This window comes from Erinaceus europaeus, chromosome 9 (assembly GCF_950295315.1).
Source record: "Erinaceus europaeus chromosome 9, mEriEur2.1, whole genome shotgun sequence".
NCBI lineage: Eukaryota > Metazoa > Chordata > Mammalia > Eulipotyphla > Erinaceidae > Erinaceus > Erinaceus europaeus.
The window spans coordinates 126,619,094-126,632,778 of NC_080170.1; the positions used below are offsets into that span (position 1 = coordinate 126,619,094).

Here is a 13,685-nt window from a genome sequence, read left to right on the forward strand (position 1 = left end):
TGCAGAAGAGGAGGTGAGTCAGGGTCCAGAGACTGCCAGCCCAGCCCCAGGCCACGTCCACAGGCTCCCAGCCCGAGGTCCCAGGACCCCCCTCCCCACCCCAGCTTTCAGGTCCTCAGGCCCTCAGGTCCCCAGGTCCCCAGGCCCCCAGGTCCCCAGGCCCCCAGGTCCCCAGGCACCCAGGTCCCCAGGCCCCCAGGCCCCCAGGCCTCCAGGCCCCCAGGTCCCCAGGCCCCCAGGTCCCCAGGCCCCCAGGTCCCCAGGCCTCCAGGCCCCCAGGTCCCCAGGCCTCCAGGTCCCCAGGCCTCCAGGTCCCCAGGTCCCCAGTTCTCAGGCCCCCAGGTCCCCAGGCTCCCAGGTCCCCAGGTCCCCAGTTCTCAGGCCCCCAGGTCCCCAGGCCCCCAGGTCCCCAGGTCCCCAGTTCTCAGGCCCCCAGGTCCCCAGGTCCCCAGGTCCCCAGGCCCCCAGGTCCCCAGGCCCCAGGCCCCCAGGCCCCCAGGTCCCCAGGCCCCCAGGTCCCCAGGTCCCCAGTTCTCAGGCCCCCAGGTTCCCAGACTCCCAGGTTCCCAGGTCCCCAGGTCCCCAGGTCCCCAGTCCCCCAGGTCCCCAGGTCCCCAGACTCCCAGGCCCCCAGGTCCCCAGGTCCCCAGGTCCCCAGGCCCCCAACCCCACAGACCCCAGGGCTATCCCACCTCACCTTCTCTCCTTTGAAACCAGGCACACCCTGTGGGGAAGGGGGTGAGTTAGGGGCGGGAGCACAGCGGTCACTCCCAGGAGACTGGACCCTGGGCTTGGGGATGGCACTCGGATACAGAAGGCACGTCACTTATTGGGCTGGGGGACAGGAGGGTGGCTGGGTGGTCACCCCCACCCCTGGACCGTCCCTGGGTCCCCAGAGCCGGCAGGTCACTTGCCTTGGGTCCTGGAAATCCGATGGGGCCTTCAATGCCGGGGTCCCCCTGTGGGGCAGAGAGAGGCGCTGGCTCTGGCCTGGGAGCGGGTAGGGAAGGGTGGTGGGGAGGGAGCGAGCTGGCAAGGATGGGGAGTGGGGGTAGGGGGTGGGTTGGGAGGGCGAGGTGAACGCTTACCTGGCGCCCCTTCTGGCCGGGCTCTCCAGGTTCCCCCATGTTGCCCTTGGCACCCTGAAAGCGGGGGCAGGACCAGGGTCAGCCAAGGTCGGCGGGCTGCCAGGGCCCTGCCCGGGGCTGGGGGAGGACTGCTGGGTGGAGAGGGCCCAGCCAGCCGTGAGCGGACCCCGGTCAGCCACATGTGAGCCCCTGGCCAGTCACGTGCGGACCCCGGCCAGCGGTCAGTAACGTGTGGACTCCGGCAGCCACGAGCGGACCCTGGCCGGGGTGCTTGCCCCAGGGTGTGACCCTGGAGGGCTGGGGCTCTCACCTTCTGTCCTCGGTAGCCCTTGGGGCCGGGCGGCCCGGGGATCTCCAGGCAGCTCACTGTGTAACACTGGAAGGGGATGGGGTGGGGGGTCAGGGGTGCAGGGGACAGGGGTGCGGGGGGCAGGGAGCAAGGGCAGCTGGAATTGGGAGAGGCCACGGGTTGCCAGCATCCAGCAAGCATCTTCCTGCCTGCAGGCAGCACAGGCCACCCGGGGGTGGGGTCCCATGGGAGATGGGCAATGGGGGGCAGGTTCAGAGCTCACAGATGGACTCTGGGACCCCGGGACCCTGAGGAGACGGGCATCAGTGAAGGGATGAGGGTGGGTGCAGGAGGCAGAACTGACAGGGCAGAGCTGGGCAGGGGCAGAGCTTGCAGGGGCAGAGCTGGGCAGGGGCAGAGCTGGGCAGGGGGCAGAGCTGGGCAGGGGCAGAGCTGGCAGGGCCAGAGCTGGCAGGGGCAGAACTGACAGGGCAGAGCTGGGCAGGGGCTGAGCTGGCAGGGGCAGAGCTGGCAGGGGCTGAGCTGGCAGGGACAGAGCTGGGCAGGGGCAGGCTAGTGGAGTCTCACCTCTCCATAGGCTTCATGTTTCTGGGGGAGACACAGAGGGTCTGGTCAGTGGGGTTGGTCAGTGGGATTCAACTCTGTGATGCCCCTGACAGCCCCCATCCCATGAATCCTCTGTCTCTCCTCACCTCCATGCCCCGTGCCCTCCATGCCCCATGCCCTCCATGCCCCCATGCCCCATGCCCCCATGCCCCATGCCCTCCATGCCCCATGCCCCCATGCGCCCATGCCCCGTGCCCTCCATGCCCCCGTGCCCCCATGCCCCATGCCCTCCATGCCCCATGCCCTCCATGCCCCCCATGCCCCATGCCCTCCATGCCCCATGACTTCATGCCCCTGTGCCCACGCCCTCTGTGCTGCATGCCCTCCATGCCCCTGTGCCCTCTGTGCCCCATGCCCATGACCCCGTCCCCCCATGAAGACATGTCCTCTGTGCCCTGTGTCCCCGCGGGGGCGCCCCTGCGCACCATGACCCTGATGATGCGGTCGATGGTGTCCTGGTCGATCTCAGAGTCGGGCCGCATGGTGGCGTAGTCGCTGCGGTACAGCTCCAGGGGGGTGCTGGCCAGCTCGCGCAGCCCGGGCTCATGCCGCCGCCGCCCCGGAGGCACCGCGAACAGCCGCAGCCCGGCCTCCCGCGCCCGCTCGGCCTGCAGCCTGACGCCGCCACAGGGGCTGCCCGTCACGTGGCCGTCGGTCAGCACCAGCACGAAGGTCACGGCGCCCTGCGCGGCCAGCGGCCGCAGCTCCCGGGTGGCGTTGGCCAGCGCGCAGTCTGTGAAGGTGCCGCGGCGGAAGGAGCGCACGCCCCGCAGCCCCGCCAGGAAGGCCGCGTGGTCGCTGCCCGCGGGGCTGAACACCTCCACCTGGTCCGAGAAGTGCAGGCCGCCCAGCCGCCAGCTGAGGGCCACGCGGCCCCGGTACAGCTCGTCCTGCAGCTGGCTGCTCAGCTGCTGCACAAACTCCTGCATGTGCAGCAGCAGCCCGTCCATCGGCGGCTGCATGGCCACGCTCTCCGACGTGTCCAGCACCAGGTACACGTGCACAGGGCAGTCGGCCTTCTCTGCGGACGACGCGCCGTCACTGTGCGCCAGCTGCACCCCTGCTGCCCGGGGCCTGCCACCCAGCCTCCTCCCTGCACCCCTGCTGCCCGGGGCCTGTCGTCCCACCCTCCACCCTGCACCCCTGCTGCCCGGGGCCTGCCACCCAGCCTCCTCCCTGCACCCCTGCACCCCTGCTCCCCGGGCCCCTGTCACCCCACCCACCACCCTGCACCCATGCTGCCTGGGGCCCTGCTTCACCACCCTCCTCCCTGCACCCCTGCTCCCTGGGCCCCTGCTGCCCCACCCTCCACCCTGCACCCCTGCTGCCCGGGGCCTGCCACCCCATCCTCCTCCCTGCACCCCTGCTGCCCGGGGCCCTGCCTCACCACCCTCCTCCCTGCACCCATGCTGCCTAGAGCTCTACTCTCCCCTCCTCCCCTGCACCCCTAAGCCCAAGTCCCTGCTCCCTGCTCCCTGCCCCTCACCCCTGCCCTGCACTCCAGGTCCCCTCGCTCCTCCCTGCCCTCCTCCCCACCCAAGCTGCCCCCCGCCTGGACCCCTGTACCTGGGCAACCCCTGCTGATGGTAGCATCAGGGGACACAGCCTCCTGTTGCTGGGCCTGGAGGGTCCCCAGGAGCCCCCAGAGCAGGAGGGCAGAGCAGGGGACGCGGGGCATCCTGGCTGCAGCGGGCACCTGGACACGGGGGAGCGTCCACTGAGGGGGCAGCCACCCTGTGATCACAGACCAGCGGGGCAGGGATGGCAGGGACCCTGGTGATGAGGCCCAGCGGTGCCCTGGCCCCGAGGTCCCTCCAGCCAGGCTGGGGGCTGTGAGGCATCTCTGCCTCAACAGGGCAGCAGACCCCACCTGAGGGAGGCCTCGGCCTTAGCTGGGCTGCATGGCCCCTAGGCTTGGCCCAGGCCGGGAGTGTCCAGCCCTGAGACTGGCCAGGGAAGATGGGAAGGGACATCTGAATGGAGGCCCCTTGGGCTCAGAAGCAGGGCAGGGCTACCAGGGAGTGGGGTCACTGTAAGGGCCTGGCCGGGGCGCTCAGCCAGGGCAGGGGTGTTGGACGAGAGGGTGGGAAGCAGCCTCTTCTCTAGCCGCTCATTCTGGCCAGAGGGGCCCCACTCCCACACGGCCCAGCACACACGGGGCCCAGGACCCAGGACACTCAGCCCGGCACAAGGGCACACTGACCACGTGTCCAGGGCCCAGGGCCACCCTGCACCGCCATGAGCTGCACAGCACGGGCCAGAACACTCATGGAAAACGCTCGCTGCTTGGGCGTCCTCACACTGCCACAGACCTCAGAGGCCTCCGACCATCTTTCCCCCATGCGGTGGACAGTGACAGTGGCTTCAGAATTCTGGGGAGAGATCAAAGTGGCCTGGAGGCGCACCAGCACCAGAATCTCAGACGCGTTTAGCTCAGTCTCCCTGGGCACTCAGACACAGAAAAAGGAAGCAGCAAAGGACAGAAATCGGAGGGGAGGAAGGACAGGAGACAGGGAGGAAGCACAGGAAACAGGGAGGAAGCACAGGAGACAGGGAGGAAGCACGGGAGACAGGGAGGAAGCACGGGAGACAGGGAGGAAGCACGGGAGACAGGGAGGAAGCACGGGAGACAGGGAGGAAGCACGGGAGACAGGGAGGAAGCACGGGAGACGGGGAGGAAGCACGGGAGATGGGGAGGAAGCACGGGAGACAGGGAGGAAGCACAGGAGACGGGGAGGAAGCACAGGAGACAGGGAGGAAGCACAGGAGACAGGGAGGAAGCACAGGAGACGGGGAGGAAGCACGGGAGACAGGGAGGAAGCACAGGAGACAGGGAGGAAGCACGAGAGACAGGGAGGAAGCACGGGAGACAGGGAGGAAGCACGGGAGACAGGGAGGAAGCACGGGAGACAGGGAGGAAGCACTGGAGACAGGGAGGAAGCACAGGAGACAGGGAGGAAGCACAGGAGACAGGGAGGAAGCACAGGAGACAGGGAGGAAGCACGGGAGACAGGGAGGAAGCACGGGAGACAGGGAGGAAGCACGGGAGACAGGGAGGAAGCACGGGAGACAGGGAGGAAGCACGGGAGACAGGGAGGAAGCACAGGAGACAGGGAGGAAGCACGGGAGACAGGGAGGAAGCACAGGAGACAGGGAGGAAGCACGGGAGACAGGGAGGAAGCACAGGAGACAGGGAGGAAGCACGGGAGACAGGGAGGAAGCACAGGAGACAGGGAGGAAGCACAGGAGACAGGGAGGAAGCACAGGAGACAGGGAGGCAGGTCAGACAGTGTCTCGGAGCAGACAGACATTGCCTTGCAGGGGACAGACATTTCCTTGCAGCAGACAGACAGTCCCTCGCATCGGACAGACAGCGCCTCGGAGCAGAAAGACAGTGTCTCAGAGCAGACAGACAGTGCCTCAGAGCAGACAGACAGTGTCTCTGAGCAGACAGACAGCGCCTCGGAGCAGACAGGCAGTGTCTCAGAGCAGACAGACAGTGCCTCAGAGCAGACAGACAGTGTCTCTGAGCAGACAGATAGTGCCTCGGAGCAGACAGACAGTGCCTCGGAGCAGACAGACAGTGCCTCGGAGCAGACAGACAGTGCCTCAGAGCAGACAGACAGTGTCTCTGAGCAGACAGATAGTGCCTCGGAGCAGACAGACAGTGCCTCGGAGCAGACAGACAGTGCCTCGGAGCAGACAGACAGTGCCTCGGAGCAGACAGACAGTGCCTCGGAGCAGACAGACAGTGTCTCTGAGCAGACAGACAGTGCCTCTGAGCAGACAGACAGTGCCTCGGAGCAGACAGACAGTGCCTCGGAGCAGACAGACAGTGTCTCGGAGCAGACAGACAGTGCCTCGGAGCAGACAGACAGTGCCTCGGAGCAGACAGACAGTGCCTCTGAGCAGACAGACAGTGCCTTGGAGCAGACAGACAGTGTCTCAGAGCAGACAGACAATGTCTCAGAGCAGACAGACAGTGCCTTGGAGCAGACAGACAGTGCCTCAGAGCAGACAGACAGTGTTTCTGAGCAGACAGTGTCTCTGAGCAGACAGACAATTTCTCTGAGCAGACAGACAGTGCCTCAGAGCAGACAGGCAGTGCCTTGGAGCAGACAGACAGTGTCTCAGAGCAGACAGACAGTGCCTCTGAGCAGACAGACAGTGTCTCTAAGCAGACAGACAGTGTCTCTGAGCAGACAGACAGTGTCTCAGAGCAGACAGACAATGTCTCTGAGCAGACAGACAGTGCCTCGGAGCAGACAGACAGTTCTCAGAGCAGACAGGCAGTGCCTCGGAGCAGACAGACAGTGCCTCGGAGCAGACAGACAGTGTCTCAGAGCAGACAGACAGTGCCTCCTCAAAGCGTATGTTAACCCCCGAAGCCTCCTTGGCTCTGGAAAAAGTTAACCAGGCTCTCCAGGACATGCACCTTGTTCGGTTCTCCCCATCCTCCAGTAAATCTTCTCATCTTTAACTCCACCCCCACGGTAGTGGGGGCATTGTGGCAGAAACATGGCGTTCTCGAATGGCTTCATACGCCAGTAGGCGGAGCTCCAAGACTCCTTACCGAGATTGATGCCTTAGCATTTATGGTTCGCCAAGGAAGAAACAGATCAGTTCAGGTCTTAGGAAGGCAGCCAGATTCAATCATTCTTCCCTTTTCTCTCACAGATACAGAATGGCTCATACACCACCATTCTTGTTTTGCCATAAGTTTAATGGGTTTTCCAGGACAATTAGATAATCATTTTCCCTCTAATAATTTGATGGCTTCTTTACCTCTGTTGCCTCTACTAGTACCTAAACTTTTCTCTCGAGATCCCATCCCCTCTGCTCCTACAGTGTTCACTGATGGTGGAAAAAAGGGAGCTGCTGCCCTTATATATTATCCAGACCAGCAATACCCCAAACCTCTCTTTACTGAACTTCCTGATAATTCCCCTCAGTACAAAGAACTTTATGCTGTCTTCCTTACATTAAAAGCTGTACCAGAATCCTTCAACCTTTTTTCTGACAGTGTGTATACTGTTAACTTACTTCCATGGCTTGCTCGATCTTATGTAAGAATTGATGACAACCCACTTTCTCCTCTTTTGATTCAAATTGCCTCTATGCTCTGTTCTCGAACCCATCCACTGTATGTTCAGCACCTACGTTCCCACAGCCCTCTTCCTGGTCCCCTGTCCAAAGGGAATGCTGCAGCCGACCACCTTGCCTCCACAGGAATTCTCCTAGCCTCTGTCTCTAATCCTGCTGACTTTCATTCCCTAACCCATGTTAATCTTAAAGGTCTTCGAGCTCGGTTTCCTGATATTCCTCTGCCACAGTTAAAACGTATTCTTGCTACATGTTCCTCCTGTGCAGGTCTAATAAAAAAACCTGCTATTCAGACTCTGGGGGTTAATCCTCGAGGTTTAAAAGCCAACGCTCTTTGGCAAATTGATGTTACCCACATACCCAACTTTGGCAAACAAAAATATGTGTTCGTCTCAATTGATACCTTCTCTAAGTTTATGTGGGCTACAGCTCAGACTGGAGAAAACTCAAAAAAGCTTATAAGCCATATGCTCTCCTGTTTTGTTGTAATGGGCTTACCTCTTCAACTTAAAACGGATAATGGACCTGCTTTTACCAGCAAACAATTAAAAGATTTTTGTTCCCTCTGGAACCTTACTCATACTACAGGCATTCCGTATAATCCACAGGGACAAGGCATTGTTGAGAGGGCCCATCAAACTTAAGGCTCAATTAAATAAAGAAAAAGGGTAAATGTACCTCCCTAATATCCAGCTGGCAAAGCCTTAACTACATTAAATCTCTTTAATATTTACAAAAACTCAGACCAACCTCCTATTATTCTTCATTGGCAAACACCACCCACCCTCCCAGCTATTAAAGTCAAATGGAAAGACCCACTTGATAAAATCTGGAAAGGACCTGACCCCCTGTTGACTATGGGGAGGGGTTTCGCATGCAGTTTTCCACAAAATTACTCCAAGCCTGTTTGGGTTCCTGCCCGCCATGTCCAGCAATACCCACATGATGGCGCTGATATCCCTGAAGAACGAGAAACTCTGCAAGAAGACTGGCTGCAAGAGGACTGGCTACAGGATGCACCCCAGGATCCATAATACAGCATGGCAGAATCAAAATATATATGATTCACAGAACTCTTCCCACCCCCCCGAATGTCTTATGCTATGACTGGCCAGTTGTGTTTTGTGAGTGAGTGAGTGAGTAAAAAAAAAAAATTGAGTGAGTTGAGTGACCAAAATTTTTGTACGACCCATTGTGCTCAGAGTACTCTGAAAGTTAACTTACTTTATATCAAACGGCTGGACGCAGCCATGGTTTCTGGAGACGTCCAGAAACAGTCCAAAAATTGTTCATTCCTCTTTTTGATTTCTTTTTTAAGTCTTGATATAAATGTGAAATGTGTAGTCTTAAACTGTGTGAGTAAAGATGGTTCAACTATGACAGTAGATCTAAATTCACATTTGAAATGATATGTCTTATTTACAAGTTTTTTTCCTCCTGTGTGTTATAAACTATATGTTTAATATGCGTGTTTCAAGTTTGGTAAACATTAACTTAACGGTTAAATTGTAACTTTGAAGCTACATTCTTACGAGAAGAGGTAAAATCAATTCATTAAAGTAACTGAGTGTTTAAGGTAAAACTCTAAATATTCAATGTGACAATTCATCATCTCCTAAGTTAAAATACAAATCCTCTATACAGGAAATTTTTGGAGGGCCCCCAAAAAGTCCTGTAAACTATCTTGTGGAAATTAATCCACAACAAATCTGATATTGTAAATGTACCAAAAAAAAGTCACTAAAATGTGTTAACTCTAGTAACCTGAGTTTGCTTAAAAACCCAATGTAAAATAATTAAGAATCAATAAATGTGACTTAAATTCGGTATGAAAATTTTGCTATATAGAGACTGCTACATGAGGTCACGTAAGATGACCTTTACACAAAATTATAAAGATACCTAAACCAGTTATAATCATTGAGTTATCAATTGTAGTAAACTTCTAATTTGTTACAAAGTTTTTTCATAAGTAATTGACTACAGCTATGACAAGCCTTCGCATAAAGAAGCATCTGCTCATATAGAATCCCCAGAAATCCATCTTGGACCCCTGACCTCTGACATCACCCACAATTACAGCCATCCCCAGAAACCCATGATGTGACCTGACACGATCTGGAGAACCTGATTCACAGACTCCAAAGGACAAGACTTTCCTACTGCCTTTCTCTCAACCATCGGTGTCTGCTCTTCCTGCTTCTGTTTCGCCCATCATGTTTTGGCGGTTCCAGGTCACTCTCTACAGAGAAGAAAAGTTCCAGTGGCTGTCCTCCTCCATCAAGATAGACGTGTGGCATTTATTTCCTGGCCGTTGACATTGGACTGATGCTTCTATAGAACTTGCTGGACACTCCCTTTATACTGCTGGACTTCTTGAAGAATGACTGTAGCAGTTCATAGAACTTACCGCCAGCTGACTCAGGATTTTGCAATGCCAGATCACCCCTCTAGCCCCTCGGCTTATCAGGCCCCCACTCCTCCACCCACCAGGTTCACTCTGTCTCTTGCTACTCTTACTTATCCCTCCCTGTCTTGTGCTAGTTCTTTTTGAAGACACTTACACGCTATCATTCTGCTTTCTTCCCAAAAGGTTTCTGTTCACCCCTACACTGCTATTCCCCTGACAGAGATGAAGCCTTTTACAGACATTGACCCAGTTATATATGGCCATTAAGTAAGAGGAAGATGTTGGGGAATTGTGAGGATATGGTTGAGCTTGGAAGGGCTTGAGCCTGAGGGGTGTGTCAATCCTGTTAGTCTCTCTCCATGGAGAGGTTGAGCAAGGAGGGACAGTAGAACCCCAAAAAAGTGTGCCTCTTATCAGTCTCCCTGCCTCACAAAGTGCCCCGCACTCCTGATACTATGGCAAATAGTTAAAAAGAAAGGGGGAGATGTTGGATAGTATGCCAGCTCCCCCTGGCTTCTGCTTAACCATATGCCTATATATGGATAGATTTGATCCCATTCAAAGCTTTGGTCTATTTACATAAATCACTTTTACATTTACATAAAGCACCACACGCCCTCCAGGGCATTGGTGGTTTAGTGGTAGCATTGTCACCTGCTCCACCCCCTCTCCTTGTCACACCCTGATCCTCTCCTTGTCACACCCTAATCCTCTCCTTGTCACACCCTGATCTTCCACCAGTCACTTTTCGCTCCACCCTCTCTATGTCACATCCTGTTTCCACCCTACTTGGAGAGTATAAAAACAGCTGCTCTTCTGATTAAAGACACTTGGAAATTGCTTTCCGGCTCCGAGAGTTCCAGAGTGTATCTCCTGCGAAGTTAGTGCGGCACGAGCTCCTGATCCCTCTCCCACGCAGCAGCCTAGATCGGCTCCAGTTGAGTTCTCTCCAACCCAGAGAGCACTAGCTCGGGAAGAAGCACCCTCAGGCTATCCTGGCATCGGAGCAGACAGGCAGTGTCTCAGAGCAGACAGACAGTGTCTCGGAGCAGACATACAGTGCCTCGGAGCAGACAGACAGTGCCTCGGAGCAGACAGACAGTGTCTCAGAGCAGACAGGCAGTTTCTTGGAGCAGACAGACAGAGCCTTAGAGCAGACCCAGGAGAGCGAGGCCTGCAGCTCAGCTGGCGGGGTCCTGGGCCGGGCCCCTGGGCTGGGGGAGCTGCTGAGACCTCCAGAGAGAAGCCACAGCTGCACGTGGGACCCTGCCCTCCCCACTCTGGGGCACCCGCACCAGCCTGAAGGACTCTCATTACTTTGCTCTCTGCCTGCTGCCCCCTCAGAGCCAGGAGGACGGTGGACAGTGACAGCCCCTGGGTGTGGGTGGGGGACAGTGACGGCCCCTGGGTGGAGGTGGGGGACAGTGGACAGTGACGGCCCCTGGGTGGGGGTGGGGGACAGTGGACAGTGATGGCCCCTGGGTGGGGGTGGGGGTGGGATGCAGGCTGCCCCACAGCTCTGGGCAGCCCCACAGGAATGTGTAAATGCAGCCACAGGCTCGAAAGCAAAGAATCTTACAAGAACCAGCTGGGTGAGCACACAGGTAACCATGTGCAGGGACCAGGGTTCGAGCTTCCGCTTCCTACCTGCAGGGGGGAGGCTTCAGAAGTGGTGGAGCAGGTGTGCAGGTGTCTGTCTGTCTGTCTCTGTCTTCCCCCCTCAATTTCTCACTGTCCTAGCATATAAAGAAAACAAAAGGAAAAATGGCATCTGGAACAGTGGATTCATTGTTTTTTTTTTTTTTTTTTTTTTTTTTACTGGATCCCTGCTCAGCTCTGGCTTATGGTGGTGCAGGGGACTAAACTGGGGACTTTGGGCCTCAGGCAGGAGAGTCTTTCTGCAGAACCATTACGCTGTCTATGGAGTGGTGGATTCGTAGTGCTTGTAACAAACCCTACTGGGAACTCTGTTGAGGGAAAAAACACTAAAAAAACCAACAAAAGGAAAACTCCAGCTTCTAGAGCCTTCTGGGGAAGTGGGGACTGCACTCAGAAAGACTGGCCGAGGCCTGGGCCCCACAGGGAGACCTCAGCCAGCCCCATGCAGCTGCTCTCAGAGCCTCCTGCTGCCTGGGACCCCACCCAGTGTCCTGCTAGCGCCCAAGCAGGGCCTCTCCCCTAACCAGGCCAGCCCCCACGCCGGCTTCCAGCCCCGACCCCGGCTTCCAGCCCCCACCCCCGGCTTCCAGCCCCCACCCCCGGCTTCCAGCCCCCACCCCCGCCTTCCAGCCCCCACCCCCGCCTTCCAGCCCCCACCCCGGTTTCCAGCCCCCACCCCGGTTTCCAGCCCCCACCCCCGGCTTCCAGCCCCCACCCCCGCCTTCCAATCCCACCCCGGTTTCCAGCCCCCACCCCGGCTTCCAGCCCCCACGCCGGCTTCCAGCCCCCACCCCGCCTTCCAGCCCCCACCCCCGCCTTCCAGCCCCCACCCCCGCCTTCCAGCCCCCACCCCGGTTTCCAGCCCCCACCCCGGTTTCCAGCCCCCACGCCGGCTTCCAGCCCCCACGCCGGCTTCCAGCCCCCACCCCGCCTTCCAGCCCCCACCCCGGCTTCCAGCCCCCACCCCCGCCTTCCAGCCCCCACCCCCGGCTTCCAGCCCCCACCCCGGCTTCCAGCCCCCACCCCGGTTTCCAGCCCCCACCCCCGCCTTCCAGCCCCCACCCCCGCCTTCCAGCCCCCACCCCCGCCTTCCAGCCCCCACCCCGGTTTCCAGCCCCCACCCCGGCTTCCAGCCCCCACCCCGGCTTCCAGCCCCCATCCCCGGCTTCCAGCCCCCACCCCCGGCTTCCAGCCCCCACCCCGGCTTCCAGTATCCACAGCCTTTCCATACCACACTCTCCAGCAAAGGGTGGCAGCTTCACAGGGCTAAGACCACTGAGATGTCCCACAGAGGGGGCCTCTCACCCATGGGCCTTGGGCAGGGGACCAAACCCTGGGCCCAGAGGACAGCAGGCCACTGCCCCCAACCCCAGATGTGAGGCCAGGAGTCACCCCTGACGTCTTCCATGTGAGGGAGCCCACTGCCCTCCCCCCCAGTCCTGTGAGGCCAGGAGTCACCCCTGGCATCTCCCATGTGAGGGAGAGCCTGCAGGCGCCAGGCCAGAACCTGCAGGGGACGGTTCCAGGCTCTCTGCTCCCTCCTCTGAGTGACTCCCTGGAGTAAGGGGGTCCCCGAGGGGCTCACACAGCTCAGCCCAGAGCACCTGGCCAGGAAAGGGGGGTCCCTGTGTCCCCGGCTGGCCCCTGCACAGTGGACGGGTCAGCCAAATGTGTCACCCTGTAGATTCTGGGGTGCCTCAGAGAATGGTGGGTGTGGGGTCCCTCTCCTTGTTGAAAGGTGGCTGGGTCCTCCTGGGAAGAGGCCTAGCTTCTCACAGCCCAGGAGCCTGGTCCTGGGGGGTCTCCCTGCTGTGGAGGCTTGGAGCCTCCCAGAGTCCTCCAGGCCAGAGAGGAAGCAGGGCCCTGAAGCCTGCAGGGAGGGGCAGTGCCACCCAGGGCTGTCCCCTAGGGAGAACGGGCCCCACACCCCTGCCCAGAAGGATGCTAGTCCCCAGGTGTGGCCCCAGGGCGGAGGGGCCAGCCATGGAGTGGACCCTGGACCCTGTCCTGCAGTGTCCCCACCCTTCAGGGCCCCAGTGACCCCCAGGCCCCCCGGCCCTCCCAGAGCCCCCCAGGTCCCCTGCCCACGTTTCCCGAGGGCTGTACCTGAACAGCAGCCGCGGTGCCTCTCTCTGTCTGTCCCTCCAGAAGCTGATCCCCCCTGACTGAGGAGGGAGGGAAGGGCTGTGGGAGGGGCTGGAGAGGGTGCCAGTCATACTCCCTGCCACACGTGTCAGGCGGCCACCCGGGGGCGCTGCTGGACTGAGGATGGGGGTGCGGAGAGGGGCGAGGCAGGGGGCCCGTGGGTGGGGTGAGGATAGGGGGAGGGGGACCCACAGGGTGGGGAGACAGGGAAGGGGTGGAGGAGGAGGGAGGGGCAGAAGAGGAGGGAGGAGGAAGGGGTGGAAAGAGAGGGGCCAGCGCAGGGGTTGGAAAGAGGCCCCACCAAAGGGTTGTGGCCGCCTCTCTCTGAAGCCCCCCCTGCCCCACCGATGTCCCCCCACCTGAC

The 13,685-nt window shown here is 59.3% G+C and overlaps 1 protein-coding gene across 5 annotated transcripts in view; it reads right to left on the minus strand.

Annotated features, from left to right (window-relative positions):
- Window positions 1-13,410, minus strand: part of COL6A2 (collagen type VI alpha 2 chain) — a 39,869-nt gene extending 26,459 nt beyond the window's left edge. The window contains exons 1-8 of one of the 5 annotated variants that reach the window (XM_060198871.1): window positions 13,283-13,410; window positions 3,571-3,700; window positions 2,430-3,025; window positions 1,966-1,986; window positions 1,399-1,464; window positions 1,089-1,142; window positions 915-959; window positions 698-724 (exon numbers count right to left, since the gene is read on the minus strand). In XM_060198871.1, coding sequence (XP_060054854.1) covers window positions 698-724; window positions 915-959; window positions 1,089-1,142; window positions 1,399-1,464; window positions 1,966-1,986; window positions 2,430-3,025; window positions 3,571-3,682 — 921 coding nt within the window. In that variant the 5' untranslated portion in view covers window positions 3,683-3,700; window positions 13,283-13,410. Of the gene's footprint in view, window positions 1-697; window positions 725-914; window positions 960-1,088; window positions 1,143-1,398; window positions 1,465-1,965; window positions 1,987-2,429; window positions 3,026-3,570; window positions 3,701-11,096; window positions 11,116-11,164; window positions 11,244-12,780; window positions 12,800-13,282 lie in introns of those variants that run through there. The other 4 variants (XM_060198873.1, XM_060198872.1, XM_060198870.1 and 1 more) reach the window with 4 other exon arrangements.
- Between the last annotated feature and the right edge of the window lie 275 nt (window positions 13,411-13,685).